Source organism: Notothenia rossii (assembly GCF_949606895.1).
Source record: "Notothenia rossii genome assembly, chromosome: 7".
Lineage (NCBI taxonomy): Eukaryota > Metazoa > Chordata > Actinopteri > Perciformes > Nototheniidae > Notothenia > Notothenia rossii.
The window spans coordinates 67,858,704-67,873,153 of NC_136905.1; the positions used below are offsets into that span (position 1 = coordinate 67,858,704).

The window sequence follows — 14,450 nt, forward strand, 5'->3', positions numbered from 1 at the left end:
GCATGAATGCTCATACATGCATAGGTTATCCCAGGTCACGTTCAGATAAGGTCATGTTGTTGACGTACAGTAGGAGTGTCAGAGGAGTCGGTGTTGGATGTCCCCACAGGTCCACAATAACAGCTCACTCAAAGCAGCTTTCCACCTAATCTCCTCTGTCACGGCGACATTAAAGTTGCATTGTTACAAGGGACAGCTCAAGTGCCACCCAGCCCTGCCTCATTGGTACATGCTGCTCATTTGCTGTTTCTCCGTGACGAGGACACTGCTTCTTTATTCAAATTTTGGTACGATTCATATCCTTAACATATAGCTTTGATCAAATGTTGGATAACTTCCTTAGAAATCTCACAACGGTCAGAGTATTCAACGAGGTATTTTATGCAGCAAATTTCTTGAAAAACAAAAACACCCTGTGTGTCTTATCATCTGAGAAAGCAATCTTTTATACTGTAGCATAAAAGCGAGCTCCACAGTAGGGGGACTTGTAAATTCACTGAAACAGTAGGCTACAAGGAACTGGCAAATCATTATGTCAAAAAGGAGTTGTTGCTTGGGGACGGAGGGAGACAGAAAGAAAAGGAATAGGCAGGCACGACGGCAGATAAACATTGTTGCACATCAAAGCCTTTATAAGAGAAGGACATCAGAAGATTCGATCCTTTCAGCAGTGTGGAGAGACACGTATGCTGCCGGGGATCTACAAGATTAAAGCGGGCTCCAGAGTGAACTATTGATTGATTCAGGTTTTTCTGCTGGAGCTTTATTGTTTATAGTGATGCAAGCTAATTTGGCAAATAACAAATCAAATCAAAAACCCACGGGCAGTATTTAGCTAAATAAAGATAATGTATTAGTTTCAATTCTGGAAACATCTATTGCCTAAAGCACAAACACTTTTTGAGGAGGAAAGATCGAAAAACTGATATTTTTTCCCTCCAGCATATGGGTGCACAATTGGGTCGGAAGATAAGCAAGCCCCTGTGGTCTGTGGACAGATGCAATCCATCCCTGGCTGTGTTGATGTCCTCTCCCATCTTGTCTCTCTCACAGGCATGCGGTGATCAGACAGTGACCTGTGCAAAAGCTGCTATTCCTCCAGGATGCAGATGAGCAGAAAATGATAGCAGTGCTTCCCTGACATCGTTAGATAACCTGTGAGTATTGTTTTCCAGAGAGGATGAGGCAAGGATTACCAAAACCAACACAATTAATATGGGAGGTAAAGCACTTTTAGGTTAAGTGTATTGAAAATCTATAATTTTGTTTGGGCTTAATGTTAAAGGTCAAGCTTTATTTCAGGTACTGATCAGTTATAATGAGAAAGTTAATAATGCATAAGCTTGACATTACTTCTAATTGACTTTTGTGATTTAATCAATAAGACATCTTCAAAAATATAATCAATATGAATGGGCTTGTAAAAGCACATTGCTGATATGCGAACCTGCACCTCTGTGTGAGTGTTAATGTGTGTATGTCTCACATAAAAAACATGACGATGCTCTAACTTTGTGTCGGTCAGCGATTCAACGGTAATGATGAGCCAGGTGTCTGTCCTTTGGCTAGCTGCCTGGAGATAGCATTAGATTAGACTGTCAGGCAGGGTGGAGGGGCGTGAGGCATAGACGCTGCTCTGTGGAACAGACGTGACACGGATTTCATGAAACGCATCAATCATGTCATTGGAATATAGCTCGGACATGGTCGCAATATCATGGGTTAGAGCTGCATTATGACAAATGTCAAATTGAAGGATAGGGGGGAGTGTTGTCTATCTACAGTGCACTAAGCAGCTTCCACACAGGGCAAAGTGCAGCTCTTCAAAGGGTCTTTAACATATTTCTACATTATAATAATTGGCAAATGTTATTATGTTCTTTTTTTTTATTACTTCTTTATATTCTCTATTTTGTGTCCTTCTTTTGTCTCTCAGAAACACCTTAAAAAAGTACACTTCACTTACTCATTGTACTCCAAGTAGTTTCAAGCAAATTTAGATTTGAAATGACCCTGAAGAAAGCAAAGGTTTGAGAAAAGTCTGAAAAGATAAACAGTGTTTGCACCATGACATTTATTTTCTTATTTCCCTGTTTGTTATTCCTTCCACAACCCCTCATATTTCCTTTATTCGACTACACAATAAATGACTGTATCAAGAGGCAGCTTTGTCTTGTGACCTTGTGAATATAATCCAGAGCCATAAATTGAAAAGAGGGACAATACCTCCCGTGTGTTCTATAATTCAAAGTAATATTGTGGCAGCAACTGGATTTATTAGTGCATCTCTCATCTGATATGATGGGAGCTTATGGGACCCATCAGCAGCCATCATCTGGATTACAACATACAAGGACTTTATAGCAATCCAGGATGCCAAACGAATCATTCTCCAATCAGCACAATGCAGTATAAACACGTGCACTCGCACACAAACACCCATACAAATGTCCCAATAAAAAACATCTGTCACTTCAGTAGTGTGCTTATCTGGCCCAGCCATGTCAGCGCTCTCCCATGGGAGCACAAAGGCAGCAGAGGCGTTTTATGCTCTGCAGATGAGTTGGCTGATATGCTGTTCAAACACTGTCTCTTCTTGCTTTTCCGTACAAAAACACACAAAAGACATGCCATTGGAGGTAATTAATGGGTTGATACAACCACACAAAAGCAGGATTCGGCTTGACTGCTCGGACTAAACACCACCCTCACTTCCACCACCACCACCTACACACATACACTCCCTTCTTCCGCCCACACCTTCCTAAAAGAACCCCTAAGAAGCCACCAAGCCACCTCCTTTTCAACCTCCCCCTCCCTCTCCTTCCTCCCTCTCACACTCTGTGGTCTAAGCTGCATGCTCACAGTCCCGAAACACGATGAACCATTCAGCCCTATGGGAATTTCTCCACCCAGCAAGCCAACGTCAGCTACATCTGTGTGTGTCAGCCAGAGTATAGATGCAGCGGCAGCAGCAGAGTGGCAGTAGCAGTGACTGGACTCAGGCGTCAGGCAGCCTCTCGCTGACGTTCTGCTTCAACTTGGTTGAGAGGCAGTTCATCAAGCTCAGCTCAGACTGGGAAGAAAGTTCTCTCCTGTCCTCTTTCTTAGGTTCCTGGCTAGATTATACTTGTGTATGAATGACCAAGTAAGGATGCTGTGCAACTTGAGGATACTTTACTCATCGAGGTGCCTGTGTTGAATGGAGGGAACGTGATGCTGTGCTCTGCGCCTCTTGAACAGGGATGACCGAATCCTCCTGGTTGTCCACCCTCCTCTTCCTCTTCATTCTCTTTTCTCCTCTCACAGTTGTACCCCGGACTCCTCTGGCATGCGAGGGTCAAGTCGGCAGGATTTTCACATCCACCTCAATCCTCTCTCCAACTGTGTTGTGATCCTCAGCGCCACACTTGACCTGAAGGCTTCCCAGGCAAAACAAAGGGATTAACCGTGAACTTTACTCTCACCAGGATACACAACCTGCGCTTAAACAGAAGACTGTGAAACTGAAAGTCTACTGTGAGTATGTTCATCTTTCGTTTCCCCCTTCCCCCTTTACATCAGTGACTTGTTTCGCAGTCAGAGAATCATGATTGATTGAGTATGCACTTTTTGATTAATGCACAAAGGCATGACCTAAATTTCAGGGGAAACAGCGTCATGTGCGCACAAGTGCATGTCTGAGAGGTCTCGGCATGTATTTTTAATGTAGCCTTTTACCTTAATGAAGGCAACAGAGGATGTGCTGCCGGAAAGATGTGCATGCATCTGTTCTTCTGGCAGACTTTATATAGAAAAGTGTATTATTAAATCACAAATTAGATACATGTTAAAGCCTATGTTAAGCTTATCTCTAAAGACATTGAGGAAGTATGTGTTTGAGGGTCTGTAAGCCTCCCCATATAGCAGCATGTATATTTTATACCATCATCCTTCTTCCACTTATTTCTATTTCATATATTCTCCTAACCTATTTTTACCTACCCTTTACTCCCATTTCCTGTCAATTTGTTGTCTTAAAAATATCTTAAAATTCAAAAACAGTATCCTCATTTAATTTGCTGGTTCTGATATTTTAAATTCCTGTTTTTCCCAAAACAAAAAAACAAAAATTCAAAAGCTAAAGCACGTCGCTCTCACCTAATTTCTCCCTCTCTCTTTGATTAAGTGGAAATGACTAAACACGGAAGGATTAAGCAGTGAAGCGTGATTTTAACGAGTCCATCCTGTCCCCAGAGATGTTCTGAGGTGCTTCAACCAATGAACAAAGGTTCATGGGTTCTTTCAAAATAAAAAGTAGCTGCCATAAAATGAAATGGTTAGGTGGGTTTTGAAGAATCGTGAATGGATTGTAGACCACTAGCATTGACTGGCAATTTGACCCGTAAATTGTATTTTTTAAATGTGATTTTGCAAATGTCCTGTAGGGAAATGCTATAGCATCAGACAGATTATAACTAGATTATCAAACTGAGATAGTAGCTTAATGTTCATGTGTTTCTGAGTAAGTGCCTTACTTCCAACCATAACTGAAATTTAATATTTGAACAGCATGGAGGTTATTCCAACCATTACCCTTGTTTTTGCAGACATCATTACGGAGAAGATTGGGCGTGTTATGAGTTGGTGATATCAGACAACCCAGAGGCTCAAACAGAGAAAGACACTCACATTTAGAGAAATCTTCATTAAAGAAAATGCAAATGACTTCATAGCTAGATCATTATCCAAACGATGGATCATTAATGAAATGTTGTTGCTCATAAAAATGAACTCCTCGAGGCATTAAGCAAATTCGTTGTATGCCCTTCAGCAGCTGCCAAACCCACTGCAGGGTGTCCTTTAGCAGATCATAATATTCATCTGATTACCATTTCCCAGCGGAGAGGAAATGTTTTTCAAAGTTTTTACTTGTTTTAAACTCAACAGTGACGCACAATATTTAGGCTCTAAATACACAAAAAGAAGAAAAGTACACATCGTGTGTCACCAACAGTGACGCACTTATGAATATTTCAGGTTGCATGTTTAGGAGCTGGATCTTACATGTGAACATTTATAATCCTCTTTGCTTCTCCTCCAATGCCTGATTCACATAATTATTCAAGCATTTCTTGTGTCCTCATTCAGAAAGACACATATGCAGGATACTTAACCATGGGTCAGTGCTGCTGACTACAGGATGCAAGAACTATTGTACCAAAAAGCTCTGGGCTGATTTGCACATCATACATAGATTGCTCTCCACGCAGACACACATGGTGTCCCTTGACTCCTTTGCTTTGACTCGCATCTCTTTGGCTCTCTCCTACTTCTTCTACTTCTTCTTCTGGTCTCTCTTATCTTTTTCCCTTTCTTCCACAAATGCCACACACATGCGCTTTCGTGTTTCCAACCAAAGGAGAGTGTAGAAAAAGGTTATGTATGACTGGGGGACCTGGTGGGGGGCCGGTGTATGAAGCCACTGAGCAGGAGCACTGGTGGCCAGGTGCCAGAGGACCTGCAGGAAGCCACCCTTCAACATGTCCACCTCTGTACTCAGTGTGAAGGCTCTGAACCGATTTGTGCTACCTGCCTCACCGACTGGACACTGTTAATCAGTGGATCAATGACCATCACTTATGCATACAGAGCTAACAAGATATTTCAGGAGGCAGTCTAATACTCTAAGGATGTACATGTAATGAGTTTTCTGGGCAAGAGTGAATGCAAGACCTCTTTGCACCATTATATGGCACAAATGACTCAAGGGTATTTTATCCTCATACGCTGTATAACCCAATCCCAATATAGGCGATGTGCTACGAAATTCTGCAGCATTGCTTTTGTTTTTAAAACCTCCCCCATTCCTCTGACCCAGACAGCCTCACAAAGCTCTCCCCCACCGTAGGATACATTTGATTCCAAACTGCATCCCTGAAAAGTCCAACTAGAGGCCACACCGGACCATATGCACTATTTATAGTAATGCAGAGTCCATATTTACCCCACACTCTGAGTGTACCATTAAGACACTTCCTGCCTCGATTTAGAAGCTATTAGCAAGCTTGACTTTCTTTACCTGTTGAGGTCCGGAGGTATGAGTATTTTCTGTTTTTGTGAAAGCTTAGCAACACAACAGTCATCAGTGAGTCAGCAATTTCTATGTTTCTCAAATTCCTGCTGATCATTATTGTTTTACTTTTTTGTGGCATCAAAATTAATCACTGATGGTTCAGCCTTTTTGTCCTGGATAAGGGAACATATGCCTGGACTATCTTTATACCCACTGGGGTATTTGGGTTTAATTCCTACAACACTGCCTTACTGTATGTCCGTACAGTTTAAATTAATCATTGAACACTTCAGAGTGGCTACGCTGTCTATAAAAAATAAACGAATGGCTCTGTGAGGCTTCTCTTTATGTTCAAGCTACAAAATGCTTACATCTGTATGCTAACGTCCACATGCTAACATGCTAACAATTACACTGCCAACAAGCAGACTTTTACTATTTAAAAGGCACAATTAGTTAAATGTGTCTGGTGTTTTTTTTAACAATACAAAGTTCAATAAATATCAGCACTAAATTTCATATAATTGATCCAATAGTTCTATATTTTACCGAAGACTAAAGTGGGGGGCCTTTCAACCAAGGTAGCAACACCAACCACCAGCTACATGGAAAAAACGATATCTTAAGTTTAAAAACCAACACCATCTTAATTCATTATGAAGGTAAACAATTGGTACCGAATGATTATTCACCAGGAAATAGCAGATAGATCTGGGGATACATTTATGCTAAACTAAACAGTGTTGATGTCGGGATTTTGAGTGATGTGATTTGAAATATCCTTTTACAACAAGATGAGAGCCGATACAAGTCCTGCAGGCGGACCCCCATGGTGACTGGAATGTTATTTGTGTGGGCTTCAGGCTGTTGGTAGCACTCCTGCAAACCTGGCACTGTCAAATAATTGCCAATGAGTGAGGAAGTTATTTCTCACCGGATATTGATGCTGTCTAAAGCAATACATTTTTGGTTAAAATTGCAAACAATTTAAGGAGTAGCTCTACAGAGAGCAGTCAGGAGAGTGTTTCCTAGTACATGAGAAATAAAAGATTAAGTGGAAAAAAATTGCAAAATACTCATAGGTCATAGTTTTCAGCAACCTTTGTTTCATGATCAATGCAACAGGGAAACTGCAGGGAGAAAACCTCATGACCCTATAACACAGCCAGCGTTGCCTTTAAGTTCTTTGTTCTACGAAGTTGCCAACCTGGACCCGTGTGTTCAAAACAAACCTAGGGGACAACACATTGTTTTGCTTTGATGCCTTGGCTTTCATGACCTACAAATGCATGACAGTGCCATGTGGTCTTTCTCTTGCCTTGAGAGTTTTTATCAAATGTGTTGAAGCAGCATCAAATCCCCTCGGTTTGAGGGCAATTCCACTATTTGTAGTATTTGCATATGCAAATACTTATATTCTGTAGGGAAACAAAGATGGCCATTCAGACTAGTATATATATATATATATATATATATATATATATATATATATATATATATATATATATATATATAGTCACTATACAATGTTTGAGCTTGATGCTAGTCTCTGTGTATACTATTCTACAGTGTCATTTCCTTACTCCTCTCCCGGGGAATACCTCAGCCAACTGGACATTACGGCATTGGTATTTTAAGCTGTGCCACTTGCTCTGCTTAAAATCTGTACATTTCAGTGCCATGTTTTACAGCCCAGCATCTGCGCCCTGTGCATGACCTTCCAAAAGCTTCTTTTAGTTTGGAGCATCAAAAAGTTTGAGTAATATCAGATCCACAGAAACAATCCTCAATGTAGTTTTTGAGTGTTGGTGCACAGGCACACGTGGGCAGAGAAACAGCATTACATGACCCCACCCCACCCCCCACCATTCCCACATAAGACCTGGAGTGTACAAGCGCTGCCATCAAAGGACTGTAAACCCCCAGCCACTATCGATTGGTGCGTCCAGCACCCTGGGATAAAAAATAGCATGCACCCCACTGTAATAGCCTGAGAGTGAAGGGGCCAATTGTGCTTTCATGTTAGTTTCTATGTGTGGACGTTGTTGGCTGCCCTCTAATGGTGCAGGGTGTGTTGATGTAAGTGATATACCACCTTGATAGTATCAGACATTTGCACCGAGCATGAACACTGTTTAATCACCCATGACAAAAATGCTTAATCATTGTGTAAAACCAAGACGAGTCGGTATACTTGTGATTTTTAAAACCCAAGATTTACTTAATGTACTTAATTGTATACACGTACCTCTGTAATTATTTTGGAGACCTGGAAGTTTCAAAAAATGTGGAGTTCAACTGTTGTTCTAAAGAGGGAAATGATAACATGTGCTAACTGAAAATGCTTCTGTTGCTAAAGTGAATATATTGCACAACTATGGAACTGCGCAGGCTTTCCACTCAGAAGATATCTGCTCATTTGATCATTTAGGGCCATAACTCTTAAACATTTAGTAAACACTGCAGAAATAGTATGCATGGCTGAAGTATTAGCTGGCAGCGAGTTTGACACGTAGGCAGATTTGTATGATTCACCAGACTCTAAGTTGGGCACCAACTGCATTTGTGAGTTCAAACACATTAAATGATTCTTTTGATAGTATTGGCTCATTTAGAGTTGGTTTTATTTTTGCTTGGTTAAACATTCCTAGTCAAGAACCCTAAAAGTAAAGCTAGTAAGCCCAAAGGACAAGGACATAAGGACCAAATAAGCCAAAATCACTATCATAATTTGTTTAATCAAGTTATGTCCATCTTAGTGAACTACAAATTGAGTTTATGCACAAGCACAACAGATTTAGAGCAAATAACACAATTGTGCAATGGCCTGGATTTATTTGAATGTGCCACAGATGTTTGCCTAAAACGCCATATGGGTATACTCACGTGAGCTTGATATAGTTGTGTGAGCTGCATGTAGTACAATAGCTTAACAGAATTCCTTAACGATGAGAGCAACAAATATTAGAGAAAACAAGCCTTCAGTAACATGATATATAATTGTCAACAGTAAATGCTATCCATTTGTTAAGCATATATGCCAAACACAAACATTAAGTCTCAAAAAGCAAAACACTATCTTTTCAATGTTCCTACTCCTTAGTATCTAGCCAAGCATGAGTGTGTGATGCTCAACATGATGAATTGATGCCATCCAGTGGCTATAAATGGAACATCTCTGTCTGAATGGCTCCAGAATAACATTTTTGCTTTCTTTTCTTACCAGGAGATCTTCTTGAAAATGAAAAGTCCCAACACTCTTGTCATGGTTGGATGCAAATAAATGAAAGAAGAAAATAGGAGATAGCATGTCGAACTTAACTGGAAATACCACAACGGATATTCACATGGTCAATCTCTGGGAGGTGATTACCATTGCCACCGTGTCGGCTATAGTCAGCCTCATCACCATTGTAGGGAATGTGCTGGTGATGCTGTCCTTTAAGGTCAACAGCCAGCTGAAGACGGTGAATAATTACTACCTGCTGAGCCTGGCAGCTGCTGACCTCATCATAGGTGTTTTCTCCATGAACCTGTATACCTCGTATATACTGATGGGCTACTGGGCCTTAGGGAACCTTGCTTGTGACCTGTGGTTGGCATTGGACTATGTAGCCAGTAATGCCTCTGTCATGAACTTGTTGGTAATCAGTTTCGACAGATATTTTTCCATCACCAGACCTCTGACCTACAGGGCCAAGAGGACTCCCAAACGAGCTGGCATCATGATAGGTTTGGCGTGGATGGTGTCACTTGTTCTGTGGGCCCCACCTATTCTCTGCTGGCAGTACTTTGTCGGAAAAAGGAATGTCGATGAGAAGCAATGCCAGATCCAGTTTCTCTCCGAGCCTGTGATAACCTTTGGGACAGCGATCGCCGCCTTTTACATTCCCGTGTCAGTCATGACAATTCTGTACTGTCGAATCTACAAGGAGACTGAGAAAAGGACCAAAGATCTGGCTGAGTTGCAGGGGGTTACTTATCCTACCGAGTCTGGGGTCCCCCCGCCTCAGAAGACCATTGTCAGATCCTGTTTTAGCTGTAAATTAAGGTCAACATCGCATGACAGGAATCAAGCCTCTTGGTCTTCCTCCAGCAGAAGCCATGCGGCCAAATCAGCAGCCACCACCAATGACGAGTGGTCCAAAGCTGGTCAGCTGACCACCTTCAACAGTTACGCTTCGTCAGAGGACGAGGACAGGCCAGTGTCACCAGGGGGATTGCAACCCTCCTTCAGGAACCAGGCTTGTGAGACCCTCAAGAGCGGAGTGGGCAGCGAGAGCGAGCAGCTTAGTAGCTATGAGGAGGATTGCTACTTTCAGACTCCGCCCAAAAGCAACTCTCAGAAGAGCGGCAAGTGTGTGTCCTACAAATTTAAGCCTGTGGCCAAAGACACTGACGTGGAGAACCACATCAAAAATGGAGACACCAAAATGGCATCATCGACTTTCTCTTCGGCTGAGTCCATGAGCGTTCCATCCACCTCCTCGACGGCGAAGACCATAGACGCCACACTGAAGAACCAGATCACCAAGAGGAAGAGGATGGTGCTGATCAAGGAGAGGAAGGCAGCTCAGACTCTCAGCGCTATCTTGTTGGCTTTCATCCTAACATGGACGCCATATAACATCATGGTGCTTATTTCCACCTTCTGCAAAGACTGCATTCCCCCCTCCCTCTGGCATCTGGGCTACTGGCTGTGCTACGTCAACAGCACCGTCAATCCCATGTGCTACGCCCTTTGTAACAAGACTTTCCAAAAGACCTTCCGTATGCTCTTACTTTGCCAGTGGAAGAAGAAAAGGATTGAGGAGAAACTTTACTGGTATGGACAAAACTCTGTGGTCAGCTCCAAACTGACATGAACTATTTTTTATTCTAGGATAATGGCTGTTAGGTATGTTTCTTTCTATTGTTAATGTAAGCTTCATGAACTTGAATTGTACCCAGTATCACAAGTATTAAAACTGTGTCAAGGAACTGGTACAATTTACAATGTTTCTCATTAATCAGTTGTTCTGCTATAGTGGATGTTTATAACTTTGGAAATGGAAGACATTATAAAAGTGCCCCAAAACAAACAGTGACAGTGTAAATATATTCTAAAACGTAAAAATCCAAAATGGATGTGCTTATGCAGGATATGCCATCGATTAATACTGAAATTATTTTACACAGACCGTTGTTGTATTCAAGATGCACAGTTTAACATCTGTATCATATCAAATTGCTCCAACCCTTTGATAACTCCTGTATTGATGCTCTTACACCCAAAAAGTCAAAACACATGCAAATGTATTCTGTTGGTATTTACATTTTTTTATTTGTATTGAGAATGCACATTTTAAAGTTGCTATTTTAACTTAAAGGACTAATACATGTTTTCCTAAGGTCAGAACCTGCTTGCATAATCAAGATTGTAACTTTTAAAGGATATTTCTTTTGCGTTCAAATATAGTATTTTCTTCCTCTGAATTAATGTAGCTTAGTAAATATGTCATCATATCTTCATTGTACTTCTGGAAAACGTGTAATGTACTGTGGCAAATAAAATGCTATTTGTGAAATGTTCCTTCGTGTAAGCATTGGATCAGAGATGACTTGGAAAAAAATGTACATGTGTCATAAGCTATAATGCTATGAACACTTTTTGTAATTGTGATGAATCTGCACTTGCAATTTGGGGAGTTATGAGACCTTTTGCTTCATGTATTGACATGGTGATCAATGGAGCTAAAATGTACTGCATTTTTATAGTGTGTTTCAATGTTGTGATTCTTTTTTTGTTCTTTTCAGTATTTTGTGATCCTGTCCATGCATTTCTGAATAAAAGTGGTAAATTGCGTGTCCAGCACAAAGAAAATGTCTAAATGAAAAAAACTAAACTCCTGGCCCTCAATAGTTGCCAAATCCTGGTTCCTCATAGCTCATCCTTCTTGCAGTCTCCACTTTGAATCAGTTTAACTGTGTCTGAAGGTCTCACCATCATCCATGCATACTTGCACAGTCGCTCCTTATTGCAGTCCTTTTGCCAGTAGATAACATTCCTGCGATTGAGGTTGGCACCAGCACACGCGTCGTACCACCAACCTCCTCCCGGCACCCCCTGAAACTCCAGCTTAGCACAATTTTGGAAGTAGTTGTCATTGTCTCTGTCTTTAGTGGTGAACCGCTGGTTGTCATGCAGGTAGTTCTCTGTGTCCAGGGTCAGAGCGTCAATAGCTGAGCCCTGGAACAAGCCCAGCCTCAGCCTGTATGCTGATGATTCACCCTCCACCAGGAATGGATCATACTCCCCCGTTTTAGTGACGGCCTCTCGGTCCACTAGTTTTACTCCCAGTTTGTAGCGCCCAGGGCCACGGGTGAGCTGATGAATGTATTCGTTTCCGAGCCAGTGATCACCAGTTACAGCCCCAAAGCCATTCTTGTACTCAGCCCAGGTACGATCGAAATCCACACTGCTATTGACGGTGATATGCTGCACCACGGTCCAGCCTCCCTCCTGCATGGCACAATAGGCCACGATTCGGAGGTCACCTGGTTGGATCAGGTAAACCCCGTCTCTGGCCTTGCCCGAAGAGGTCATCAGCATTTCATGGCAGTCTCTGGGCAGCACTGTTGGGTAAATGTATATTTAAGTCCTGACTGGTGATTGATAGATTAGGTATGATAAACAGATGGAACAATCAACCTTCATGTATCCTTAGATGATTACATTTTTAATATCAGGAGCCTGTTTGTCTCTCTTTGTATCACTTTGTAGAAAATGTGTCTCTCTTTGAAGTCATTGTGTTTCTTTGGGTGCTTCTTACTCTCTTCCTTATTGGTACTTGTCACATTGAGTAGGATTTTGAAGCAGAGCTGCCCCTCAAATTGTGGTCGCTAACTTGCTTTATTGCGATTAGATTAGATGCAAAGATAAAGCACTGCATTGTTTTAGGGCAGCTGGTCGCTGATTGTGGATCTTGTAACTAATCTTTGTGCTAAGAAGCTAACAGGCTGCTAGATTTAGCTTCAGATGCATCGTACACATTGGTCAAACCTCTAAAATGTAGCTCCCTGCAATACATTAAATAACTATATTTCCGGGAAATTCTAAGTGTAAATTAGATTTGCAACCACTTTTTGAACAATGTGATAACATCCGTATCTAGACCTCCAGGTGGCAGCGTAAAACACTACATTGAGCCATTGGAAAGCAATGCCAGTGATTAGTCATAACATTGATGTCAACAGCACAGCACTATTTCTCAATTCCTCCCAGGTAAACATGTTAAACCTTGATCAATTGCGAAACTATTACAACTGTTTGTCTGAAAAATGATCTCACTAAGATGCACAAATCACATCACGGGACATAACACTTATCATGAATAAGTCACTAAACAAGTTAGGTTTGGAATTTGACCCTCACTCTTTGGATAATCCACACTGATAATCTAAGATAAAAGTAATTAAAATGATTAAAGCAATCACAGGACACATAGTGCATAATATATCTCTATTTTTAGCTTGAGTTTTCAATATTCTGCACAAGTTATGACCATTTCAAATTCCCAACAACTGCAAGCAAAGTACGTTACTGACATCAAGCAGCAAAAAGAACTGAAAGTAAAAGTCTGCACAAATAAATACCTCTCATTCCACCGTTCAGGACCAAGTTGTGCTCATCAGGGGGAAGAAGATTTAGGTTCTCAGCTTGGAGGTACTCCATGTCTACTCCAGCCACACTGAGCAGCACCAGGATCGCTGCTTGCAGCCAGCATCTCACACACTGCATCCTACACTTTCCTTTGCTGTCAAACTAACAGTTAATAACACAGCACTGTACGCTTCTTACTGAATTCAGTGTACTAAATGAACAGAACACTAACAAGGTGTAGTGAAAAAACCCTTACCTTCAAGGACAACCCTGTATAACATATGTTGTTGTATTTACCCAAATCTTCCACACTTCCACTGTATTAATCTCCACTTGTTGAATGAGAATCACTGGAATGCATGCAGGGCTGTTGGCTGCTGAGAGTTCACTGATTGCAGGCCCCTTCACAAAGCCTTCTACTGCAGTCACAGCTGGACTTCAGCCTCAGTTTAACATCCCAATGAAAACTACCAACCCTCCACTTATCTGTGTCATGGGGGATAAAGCTACATGTAAATGGGGAGATATGATCTATGTAAACACTTATCTCTGCTCTACTTAAATCACTTCAATAGCAAATGAAACTGAAGTTCAGATGAGACTGAATTGTAGGGATTTAACTCAAAAGTTTTTTTTTTTTATCTGGAAGTGTATTCCTTTAACTTTGCTTTAACTTAAGGTAAAGAACAGTGTTGTTAAAGCAGCTGCAGTTTCAGAAGTAAAACCACTTCTCCTGCTGAAAAAGGGGATTTA

The 14,450-nt window shown here is 41.4% G+C and overlaps 2 protein-coding genes across 17 annotated transcripts in view; one reads left to right on the plus strand and one right to left on the minus strand.

The window, feature by feature from the left end:
- Positions 1–11,900, plus strand: part of chrm5a (cholinergic receptor, muscarinic 5a) — a 32,302-nt gene extending 20,402 nt beyond the window's left edge. For 5 of the 15 annotated variants that reach the window (XM_079692600.1, XM_079692598.1, XM_079692599.1 and 2 more), the window contains 3 exons: positions 1,054–1,157; positions 3,310–3,519; positions 9,282–11,900. In XM_079692600.1, the coding sequence (XP_079548726.1) occupies positions 9,364–10,920 (1,557 nt within the window). In that variant the 5' untranslated portion in view covers positions 1,054–1,157; positions 3,310–3,519; positions 9,282–9,363 and the 3' untranslated portion in view covers positions 10,921–11,900. Of the gene's footprint in view, positions 1–1,053; positions 1,158–1,201; positions 1,223–3,309; positions 3,520–4,168; positions 4,271–9,281 lie in introns of those variants that run through there. The other 10 variants (XM_079692602.1, XM_079692601.1, XM_079692596.1 and 7 more) reach the window with 8 other exon arrangements.
- LOC307046264 (fibrinogen-like protein 1-like protein) lies at positions 11,354–14,120 on the minus strand. Of its 2 annotated transcripts, XM_079692621.1 has the most exons (3): positions 13,954–14,120; positions 13,691–13,851; positions 11,354–12,670 (listed from the first exon to the last, which is right to left on the minus strand). In XM_079692621.1, exons 2-3 carry the CDS (start codon positions 13,833–13,835, stop codon positions 11,976–11,978), a joined length of 840 nt encoding a protein of 279 aa, XP_079548747.1. In that variant the 5' UTR covers positions 13,836–13,851; positions 13,954–14,120; the 3' UTR covers positions 11,354–11,975. The 2 variants fall into 2 exon arrangements, with proteins under 2 accessions (XP_079548747.1, XP_079548746.1); XM_079692620.1 differs by having other exon boundaries at positions 13,691–14,119.
- Positions 14,121–14,450: the final 330 nt, after the last annotated feature.